Source organism: Carcharhinus amblyrhynchos, chromosome 18 (genome assembly GCF_965287045.1).
Source record: "Carcharhinus amblyrhynchos chromosome 18, sCarAmb.v2.hapA, whole genome shotgun sequence".
In the NCBI taxonomy this organism is placed as follows: Eukaryota; Metazoa; Chordata; class Chondrichthyes; order Carcharhiniformes; family Carcharhinidae; genus Carcharhinus; species Carcharhinus amblyrhynchos.
Window position 1 is genome coordinate 23,864,127 of NC_137341.1, and position 11,710 is coordinate 23,875,836.

Sequence of the window (11,710 nt, forward strand, 5' to 3'; positions counted from 1 at the left end):
AAGGATCAGGACCAGAAACAGCATCAAAGATTTCTAAATTACAGATCCAGCAAGCCTATTTGGCAATCATTACACCAACACCACCACACACGCACGGCACCCCCACCCCCCCAACCACCACTGTCAATCTAATGTTAATTCAATAGTTTAATGAATGAATAAAGCAGCAACAGTGAAAAGCATTAAGGTTTTGCACAAAGGTCTGTGAATAAATTGGCACTATCTGCAGTCTGGCCATGGGCTTGATATATTCAGTGCGCAGAGCTCACATTCCTGATAAGAGAGAATATTTAATCAGCTATTTTTGATTACATTATTTCTATTTTGAGAATTTTGCGATGTGTGGACTACATGGTGCCTAGTTGCAATGATTATTAGGGCAAATGTCCTGTGAATTCTATACCTCCAGAAAACTAATGCGTGTCTCAAATTGAAAACCAGTAAATGCTTTGGTATACAAGTTATCATTGGCCACACTTCATCACTTGGGATTCAATATGTGGAATGAATGGGAAGTGGCTTGGTCCATTGGGATTCTGCACAATGGGGCTGAAAGGAGGCAATCTGGTACAGCACTTTCATCTTTGAATCACAGGTTCTGGGTTCCAGTCCCAATCCAAGGCATGAGCACAAAACTCAAAGCTGATACTCCAGTGAAGTACTAAGGAATTACTGCACAATTGGATGTGCCAACTCTCAGATTAGATTTTAAACTGAGGCCATTTACCTGCTCCGATGGATGTAAAAGATTCCGTGGTGCTAATTTGAAGAACCATAGAATCCTTAACAGTGCAGAAAGAGGCCAACCGCCTCATCGAGTCTGTACTGACTCTCCTAAAGAGCATCACACCCAGCCTTCTCCCTCCCCCTATGCCTGTAACTCTGCGCATTTGCCATGGCTAATCTACCTAATCTGCACATTTTTGGACTGTGGGAGGAAACTGGAGCTCCTGGAGGAAACCAAGCAGACATAGGGAGAATGTGCAAACTCCACATAGACTGTCATCCAAGACTGGAATCGAACCCGGGTCCTTTGCACTGTGAGGTCGCAGTGCTAACCAGTGTGCCATTGTGCTGCTGAGCAGGGGAGTTATTCCTGGTGTGTGGGCAATATTTATCCCTCAGTCAACATCACAAAAACAGATTCTCTGGTTATCAGATTACTCAATATGGAAGTGGCTGCTGCTTTTTCTACATTACAACAGTGAATACACTTTTTAAAAATATTTTAGTGGCTGGAAAGCACTTTGAGGTGCCTGGTAGTTGACTTATATAAGTGCAAGTGTTTCTTTTTCTTTGGGATTCTATATAATGGGACGAGATTTGATCCATTGGGCTTCTAAGGAAAAAAGTACAATAGTATAGCGCTTATGGTAGTGGACTAATAGAGCTTTAGGACTGCTACCTGTGATTGAGTGCAACAGAAAAATGACCAGGGTCAGAAACAGTTACAAATGGAAAGAAATGGGAACTAATAAAAACAGAGCCAGTTCTGGAGCGGTCGTGTTTTGGTTTCATCTGACTACAAGCCATTACTCAGCCAGGTATTCAGCCAGTACTGTGCAAGGAGAGACTGTCACTTATTCACATTACAAGAAAAAGTAATGCAATCATCACAGTAATAGTCTACATGTTCTAATTGTGAAAGCTGTATAATTACACAGGAGAATTTCTTCAAGGAATTACAGACCAATGTGTTCATTCATAATAGAAATGTACACAAATGCAGGAAAGGCGAACTTTTGACACACTAAGTTAACCATTACATCTACTTCAGCAAAGCTTGCTAAATGATACATCTCTTCCTCTGTTCCAGGATGGATTGGGGTGATTTTCACTTCCTTGAATTGGGGTTAATAGGGATTGGTGTCAATGGGGTGGAGGATTAATTGGGAGTGGCAGTGGATTAACGGATTAACCGGTTGGCAGATTCGATAGGAATGGTGGGTTAATAGAAGAGAGTGAATAATGGTGGTTATTGGGAGGTGGGGGTTAATGGGAGGTCAGGGAAATGGGGTGAAGAGGTTAACATGAGATGTAGGATATTGTGAGGTATGGGGCTAATGGCAATGGAGGGGTTAATTGGGATGGGCACTAACAGAAAATGGGAGTCAATAGGATGGTGAGGTTAATGACAAATGGGGGAATAAGAGAGGATGGGGAGGGTAATGTTGTGGAGGAGTTAACGGGTTGGGGTTAATGGGAGTGAACAAGAGTGGAAGGGTTAATTTGGTGGAAAGTTCACAGAAGCTGGGGTTAACAGAGATGAGGCTTTAATGGGGTGACTGGGTTTAAAAGAGTGGATGTTTTAATGGAGTGGGAATGTTAACTGGCTTGGGATTAACACGGTTAGGGGTTAAAGGGGTTGGGAAATAGGAGGGTGGAAGGGTTTCAGGGTGGTGGTTAATGGACTTCAACTTCAAATGAGATTTGTAGCCTTAACCTGATTAACACTGGTACCATTTTAAAATGGTCAAAGGATCGGGTATACAAAGAGAACGCCAGTTTCAGATGATAGGCTCCCTAATAATTTGGAAAATGGGGTCTTGTGACATCAACGTCAGTTGAATTAAAGCCTCATTTTGTAATTACATATTTCAAATCTGTATATTTTCGGGGGAAAGTCTGAAATGCAAACGGAACAAAACAGAACCGTGCAGGAAAATACACAATACAAGGTCAAAAATCTAACTCTGGGGAATGTGGGGATTCAACACATCCGTAGCCTGGGTTTCTGTCTACACTAGAATCTTTATGCAGTGACAGTGGTGGAATGTATGGTAGGGTGTGGGATCGCTGGCATTTGTCCTGCTGCATTTTCAGTCTAAATCCATGCTGTCATCTATCAAAGAGTCTATATTTAAGATTTGGACTATTGGGGATCTGATAACATATTCTGAAATAATTAATATAAAGTTCTAGGTGTAGATGCAGAGTCCTGGAAGGAATCAGCACACAGGCTTTGAGCAGGGAACAGAGGTCTGGCAAAGTCTACCGAGGTTTGGGAGTGGCTTCACTGGCTTTTTAACTGGGAAGTTGAAGGAAGATTTAGCAGGTTAGAAGGTTCAGCATGACACTTTATGAAGGAAAGACAGAACCAAAATAACCAGTATAGTGCAGCAGATATTCTGGGGTTGCAATGAGTTGGGGAAATTATTTCAGCCATTAAATGGTTCAAATAGTGCAGTGAAATTTTCCCAATTAATAGAACAAACTGGATCAAATGTCATGAAAGCTGAGGTAAATTGGTCACCTTAGGGTGCCAATTATAACATGAGGACAAAGAGGACGATTGAAATCAGATTCAGTAGACACTGCATACTGAGTGGGAGGCAGTGAATGTATTGTTTAATTCACACATTAAAGCATCCTAGTCAATTGCAAGCAACAAATTTGCAAGTTACACAGGTCTATTTTACAACTGGAATAGAAATCCTGCTATAATCTATTAATGTATTATATATTTCATGTTATTTTGATAAAGGATTTGGTGTACGTTCTTACCTCATAACTGATAGAATGCACAAACTGTGTTTGATCCTCACTGTGAACTGAGACATCTAAGGGACTGAAGTTTCCCCCCAAAAGAGGTAATAGGAGTTTGGACTGTCCTCCATTTTCACCTACCCACTTCCTTCATCCTCAATTCCACCTACCCACCTCCTGCATCTCAACTTCCTCCATTCCTTCACTCCGCCTGCCCACCTCCCTCAGCTCTGAACTCCACCTGCTCGACTCCCCCAGGCCTCAACTCCGCCTGCCCGCCTCCCCCAGGCCTCAACTCCGCCTGCCCGCCTCCCCCAGGCCTCAACTCCGCCTGCCCGCCTCCCCCAGGCCTCAACTCTGCCTACCCGCCTGCCCCAGCCCTCAACTCCGCCTACCTGCCTGCCCCAGCCCTCAACTCCACCTACCCCAGCCATCAACTCCGCCTACCCACCTGCCCCAGCCCTCAACTCCGCCTACCCGCCTGCCCCAGCCCTCAACTCTGTCTACCCACCTCCCCCAGCCCTCAACTCCACCTACCTGCCTGCCCCAGCCCTCAACTCTGCCTACCCGCCTGCCCCAGCCCTCAACTCCGCCTACCTGCCTGCCCCAGCCCTCAACTCCACCTACCCCAGCCATCAACTCCGCCTACCCGCCTGCCCCAGCCCTCAACTCTGTCTACCCACCTCCCCCAGCCCTCCCACCTACCTGTCTGCCCCAGCCCTCAACTCCACCTACCCGCCTCCCCCAGCCCTCAACTCCGCCTACCCGCCTCCCCCAGCCCTCAACTCCGCCTACCCGCCTCCCCCAGCCCTCAACTCCGTCTACCCGCCTCCCCCAGCCCTCAACTCCGCCTACCTGCCTGCCCCAGCCCTCAACTCCACCTACCCCAGCCATCAACTCCACCTACCTGCCTGCCCCAGCCCTCAACTTCGCCTACCCGCCTCCCCCAGCCCTCAACTCCGTCTACCCACCCCCTCCAGCCCTCAACTCCCACCTACCCGCTGCCTTCATCTCTCAACTCCCACTTACCCGCTTTCTCATCTCTCAACTCCACTACCCACGTCCTCCATCCCTCAACACTTACACACCTCCTCCATCCCTCAATTCCACTTACACGCCTCCTCCAGCCCTCAACTCCACCTACCCACCTCCCCCATTCCTCAACTCCGCCTACCCGCCTCCTCTAGCCCTCACCTCCGCCTACCCGCCTCCTCCAGCCCTCAACTCCCCCTCCCTGCCTCCTCCAGCCCTCAACTCCCACCTACCCGCCGCCTTCATCCCTCAACTCCCACCTACCCGCTTTCTCATCTCTCAACTCCACTACCTGCCTCCTCCATCCCTCAACACCTACACGCCTCCTCCATCCTCAACTCCACCTACACACGTCCTCCATCCCCCAACTCCACCTACACACCTCCTCCATTCCCCAATTCCACCTACACGCCTCCTCCATTCTCCAACTTCACCTACACAGCTCCTCTATCCCTCAACTCCACTTACCCACCTCTTCCATCCCTCAATCCTATCTATCCACTTCTTCATCTCTCAAATCCACCTGCCCTCCACATCACACTGTCTCCCACATGCACTGCGTCTCTCCCATAATCTTACCCTGCTTTGAAGAGGGAAAAAAGTGATTAGCACAAGTGAAACAAAGCAGTGAGGTACTGTGGAAACGACCTTCTCACGGGGAGTTACATGTGCTGCCTACAAAACACCCTTATGCATTTGCTAAACTATGCACTACTTCCTGATTGCCCTGTTGTGAAAATTTTCCTGGTGCCCTGCCCTGTAAAACTGGCTCTTCCTCTAGTGACTGTGGGAGTGGGTTTTTTCCCTGGAATGTGGATTATGCAAAACACACATTTCTCATTTTGGTGGGGGGGGGCGGTGGGTGTTGCATCAAAACTTTTCCTTGAACTATATTTCATGCAAAATGCTACAATTTGGAATTAAATTGCAGTTTGTTTGTGGGACTTATCAAAAATCAGGCAGGAGATCTTGTCTGAGTGCTCAGATTGTCACTCAAAAAAAGTACACCTCTAACGGCTCTCATCTTCTTTACATCCTCCTTGAATACTGATCCCAGCATTCAGCAGCTACAGAACTGCAGCTCAATGTCAATTGATCTGAATGACTGAATAACCCTACCAATTAAAGCAGATTTATACTCTGAACAAATCGTACATCAGACACTGTATTAGGAGTAAAGCAGTAATGTGCTGCTTATTCTGTACTGTACACAGAACATATTTCAGGGGAGTTTGATGGGATGGTGTAGAGGGAGATTTATCTGTAACTGACCTGTGCAGTACCTGCTCTGGGAATGTTTGACGGGACAGTGTAAAGGGAGATTTACTCTGTAGCTGACCCATGCAGTACCTGCTCTGGGAATGTTTGATGGGACAGTGTGAAGGGAGATTTACTCTGTAGCTAACCTGTGTAGTACCTGCTCTGGGAATGTTTGATGGGACAGTGTAAAGGGAGATTTACTCTGTAGCTGACCCATGCAGTGCCTGCTCTGGGAGTGTTTGACAGGACAGTGTAAAGGGAGATTTACTCTGTAGCTGACCCATGCAGTGCCTGCTCTGGGAATGTTTGGCAGGACAGTGTAAAGGGAGATTTACTCTGTAGCTGACCCATGCAGTACCTGTTCTGGGGTGTTTGATGGGATAGTGTAGAGGGAGATTTACTTTGTAACCTACCTGGGCAATATCTGCTCTGGGAGTGCTCGATGGAATAGCGTAGAGAGAGATTTACTCTGCAACTGATCTGTGCAGTACCTGCTGTGGGAGTGTTTGACGGGACAATGTGGAGGGAGTTTTACCTTCCTCCTAAAGTGTCGTGCCTATGCCCGGTGTCAATTTGAGGTGTTACTTTGAATCCACAATTATGAAAAAGTTACAGTAAATGGTGAAAGGGTTTTAAAATGGCCTGATCTCTTCATTGAGTTAACTATCAAAAGAAGCCCCAAGCAGTTAGAAACTTTGCAGGAACATATGCAGGTCCAAACATGTGCAGGTTAGGTGGATTGACCATGCTAAATTGCCCGTGTCCCAAGATGTGTATGTTAGCTAGATTTGCTATGGCAAATGTGTAGGGTTTATGATAGGGCCTGGGTAAGGTCTTCTGTCAGAGAGTCACTGCAGACTTGATGGGCTGAATGGCATCTTCTGCACTATCAGGATTCAATGATATATAACAGAGTCTAGCTGGATCCTATAATCAGAAAGAGAAGGGCACTGATGATAAAGGTGATGGAAAGAAATAATTTGTTATTCTACAGTGTCTTTCACAACCTCAAGATGTCCCAAAGTGCCTTAGAGCCAATGATGTACTTTTTGAAGTATGGTCATTGCTATAGAGTAGGAAATGCAGCAGCTAATTTTACACAGCAAGTTTCCACAAACAGCCATGAGATAATAACCAGATAACGTTTCAGTGATATTACTTGAGGGATAAATACTGGCCCGAGAGTAAGGAAGAACTCCAACGCTCCTTTTTAAAATAATGCCATGGGACCTTGTACATCCATCCCAGAGGGCAGCCAGCGCTCGAGTTTATCATTCCTCTTGAAAGACGGCACTTCTGTCAGTGCAACACTGGATTATGTGCTCAAGAATCTGGCATGGGACTTGCTGACTCCAAGATGAGAGTGTTGCTCATTAAGCTACAGCTGCCAATAAAGGTAACCTTAGCAATTCTTGCTAATTGATGAGTGCTTCATGCTCACACTAACGCAAAGAGTCATCATCGGTTCTTGTCCCTCAGGCTGCTGAGGGACAAATGCAGTAAAAACAAACAAGCTCATCGAAGTCGAACCTCATTTCATTCTTTTTCAATGTGCACAGGCACAGACTTTGCAAGAGAGTGACAGAAAAATGAAACAAGTCTGTTATCTTTTGGTTTGTGATGTATACTCGGGGTAATATTTGATGTTCAAAAATAAGTTTTTATTTTATATGAATGTTGATCTGGGTGGACTTGAGTCTCAGTTTGTAGTTCTCCTGATTAACAGATGGGATGATTTTATTTAATTGCAGTTAAAGTGGGGTGAGCTAAGGAAGCAAATCAGCGAATCTATTCCTGGGATTGTCAGTGAGAGAACGAATATCTCCAGTTTGATTGTTCATCTAGGTCTTAAAATTGCAAAGGAGCAATAATACGCAGTTAGGGCATTGCTGCCCGAAAGACATTTTTATCTATAATGATCATGCACTTTATCTTTTGTAAAGTTCAGTTTACATTATTTCATGGGTGCAGACAGCAGAATAAAACCCCATCATTCAAAACTCAACAACAGGATGTGACACCGAGCACAGGAACAGAAAGGAGTTTAACGTTTTGATTTGATCTGTTCTGTCCGGCCTCTTTTTCAATATTTTTCTAAGTGCAAACCCTACCCCCTTGCCGCCCCCCCCCGCAGGTGTGCTCTGGGAGAGGATGACCTGCTTCATAGATTGTGACCAGAGATTGCAACAGAAACTCGGGAGAATCTCTTATGCGGTTGTTTGTTTTATTTCCTTTCCCTTTTCTGCCATTTCGTGCAGGGGACAGGACACTTCCCATTGAGCCCTACGTTGAGTCCACGGTATTTCGCCTGAACGCCTATTTCTGATACCAGGGCCCAGAGTTACTGACACCTAGTCATTTGGACAGTGGCGGAGGGGAGAATCCAACCTGATCCTGTCCTCATCCAGCATGTGTGCATTTACCCCATTGGGAGGGGGGGGGGGGGGGGTGCTGGTGGCGGTGCGTGGGCTAATTTCCCAATCCCTCCTTTACAGTCAATGTGGCTCGTACTGCCTGAGGCCAGTTCACTCAACACGAGTAACGCTGGTGTCTGCGATCCTCCAGCTCTTCATAGATCATTGCTTCGCTGAGAGGGCCGTTTCCCCAATCAGTTATTGGAGGAACTGTGGTTTATTTCTCAATAAACGCATACAGTTTTTACAGAATGGAGATCACGTGAAAAGCCTTGTTTCTGTCAAGAGGGAAAGAGAATGGGAGAGTGAGAGCGCGACCGAGAATTGGAAGGAGGTGCGAAGGAGGAAAGGAACATGAGAGAGAGAGAGAGGGAATGGGAGAGAGAGAGTGAGCTGAAGGGAGAGAAGGATGGAGGGAGGGCTTGAATGACGGAGGGAGAGAAGGCTGGAGGGGAAAGAGAGACGGAGGGATGAACTCCTGCCATTTCTCGCTTCGGTCACAATGCTGCCACATGATAGAATAGTGCGTTTCAGATTGACGGCTTCATGGCTATGGGTGCCCACAAATCAAGAAAGAGATTTCAGCAAGATATTGCCTTTTTAAGAATGAAATATGTCAGGTTGTTGCTGAAAGGGCTAGGAATAATAAAAGCTTCTCAGCAGAAATTGTCAAGATTATACAATCAAAGATGTAAAATATTTTATTGTTTTCCCAATCCCAACTATTCAGGCTAGTTAAGGGCTACCCACTGACATATTCCTTACCAGTCCCGACAGTGAGCCAGCGATCAGCCAGAGGAACGAAACCATTCAAAGCAGGCTCCCTTTTCTTACATTGAAACCAAGCACACCCCAATGCAGGAAGTGCTGAGATAAGCACCTTAACCCTTTAATGCATCATTCAGCCATTGAGAGAACTGTTTAAAAAGGAAGACATTAAAACTATGTTGGGCGTTGAAGAAAGGTGGTCACATTAAAATTATTTAACATTTCATCTGGAGACAGGCATAAATTTATTTAGAGATGGGGGAAAACTCAAATCGGGAAATGGGGTAAATCTCACATTTGGGGACGGGGTAGATCTCACATCTGGAGTTGGGATAATCTCACATCGGGTGATAGGGCTAAATCTCACACCTAGGGACGGGGTAAATCTCACATCTGGGGACGGGGTAATTCTCGCATCTGGAGATGAGGTAAATCTCACACCTGGGGACGGGGTAAATCTCACATCTAGAGATGGGGTAAATGTTACATCTGGAGATGGGGTAAATCTCACACGAGGAGACGGGGTAGATCTCACACTTGAAGATGGGTAAATCTCACACCAGGAGACGGGGTAAATGTCACACTTGGAGATGGGTAAATCTCGCATTTGGAGACGGGGTAAATCTTACATCTGGGGACGGGGTAAATCTCACATCTGGAGATGGGTAAATCTCATATTTGGAGCTCTGTACGTCATACATTTGGAGGGTTGGGTCACATCTTGCACAAGGTACAGTTCCACAGGGCAGTCTCATTTAAATTTTTAACAAATGCAGAACTTCCCAAAAATTTTCAAATAGTTTAACGGTAGAAACATAGAAGATTGGTCATATAGATAGATAAAGTTAGAGGAATATGTTAAATGAGGTTAACTCTGTAATTAGAAGTATGAGGGCTTGAAGCTGTTATGTGTGGCCATTATTGTGCTCATACTATGCCCATATCATACCCACACTGTGCATGCCTGTAACCGATGCAATGCCGAATATCCATACAATGCACGTATTGTGCATAAAGCATACAATCCATATACATATAATACCTATACAATGTATACACAATGCCCATCTTGTGTCAATACCCGTGTGCCGTGCCCATTTCAAGTCCAGCTGGTGCCTATATTGTGTCCATACTATGCCTACATTGTGTGCATTTTGTGCCCGTACATATTTTGCCTGTACCATGTTCACACCAAGTCTATTGCCGTCTATATCATGCATATTGTGTCTATACCATGTCTATATTGTGCCCATACAATGCCCCCACAATTCCCACACTATGTCCACACTGTACCAATACCACCTTACCTGTACCATTCCAGCCCCTTCTCATAGTGCCTGTCGAAGAAGTGAGGTTCGGTGCCCAGTGCCCTGACATCGGGATGGACGCGGATGAACTCCAGCACCGCTCGGGTCCCTCCTTTCTTCACCCCGACGATGAGAGCCAGAGGCAGGCGCTTACTACCGACCCTGGAGGTGGCGTTGCTGTTCCTCTGTCGTTCCTGGGGAAGGGGGGCCGGAACCCTCGGGGTGACTGTCCTGTTAATGGGACGCCGCTCGGAGGAGGCTCCTTGGGGCAGCTTGTCCTGTACTTGGTCCCTTTTGGCATCCCCCCCGTGGAGGGCAGCCCTGGGCTCCGCGTTGGCACAGTACTGGGATCTCTGCAGGAGCCTCTTGGCTGCCCCAGCCTGCAGTAAGTAACAGGCTCGCTCTTCGGGGAAACTCAAGGGTTTCTGCATAATGGAATCGCCGCAGAATATGAGGCTGTAACACAAGTAGGTGAAGGACAGCGAGAGGGTGAAGATGAAGAAGAACCTGCGAGTTCCTCTGGATGAAGATGGCACCACTCTGACCCCTAATCTAGATGCCATGTTTCAGGGCAGCTTCTGACAAGGGCGCGAACATGATCTTGGTCCAGGATCTCGGGAATACGCCTTCGGACATGTGTGTTTGAGAGAGTGAGAAGGAAGAAGGAATCCTTAAAGGAGTTCTTGATAACAACAAATAAAAAAGGGACGGGGAGCTAAGTATTGAGATCGGAGAGCTCAGGAATACGGAGCAAGGTCAGTGCTGGGATGCCAGCTCTTCATCCAACTCTACTTGGCACTTGCTGCTTCGAGATGCTACCGTCCTCACATTTCTGGTGGCTTCCTGCTCGGGTGCGAATGAAAATGAATAGCCTGACATTGGAAGAGAAACACAACCTCCATTCACACACACACTCACTCACTCAGTCGATCCCAGCTTGCTAAGCCTTGCTCTCAGAACCCTGGAAAGGTGTTCTGTCAGCCTGTTCAAAATGAGTGCAGCAAGAGGCTGGCTTGGGAGGTCCCACTGCAAACACTCACACTCACACTGACACACATCTCCAGATACCAAGGGAGCGAGCAGCCAAGCTGAGCTCTCCTCTCTGGCTGAAGCCTGGGCTCCGTCTCGCTTCTCCTGGATTTTACTCCAAACTTGTCCAGGAATGCCGATGCAGAAGAGGCTGAGATATGAATATTTAAACGCGCCGTCCTCCGCTTCTGACGCTCGCCGCCCCGACCCCACGCCCGCCCCGATCTTAACAAAAAGCGGCGCTGGCTCCGGGAGCCGCTGCTTCACCCCGGTGCTGCCGCCTCCACCAGCCCGGACAGGACTGTCAACAAAGCAGGGCAGACGAGAGGCTGCGGGAGAGAGAGAGAGAGGCCGAGGGGAGATAATTGAGAATGAGAGATTAGAGAGAGAGAGACATTAGTGGAGATAAGCTCT

General features: G+C 46.9%; 1 protein-coding gene across 1 annotated transcript in view; it reads right to left on the bottom strand.

The window, feature by feature from the left end:
• The window catches only part of LOC145354664 (heparan sulfate glucosamine 3-O-sulfotransferase 2-like), an 86,269-nt gene extending 75,439 nt beyond the window's left edge, over positions 1 to 10,830 (bottom strand). The window contains exon 1 of the mRNA XM_080206096.1: positions 10,268 to 10,830. Coding sequence (XP_080062222.1) covers positions 10,268 to 10,830 — 563 coding nt within the window. The remainder of the gene's footprint in view (positions 1 to 10,267) is intronic.
• Positions 10,831 to 11,710: the final 880 nt, after the last annotated feature.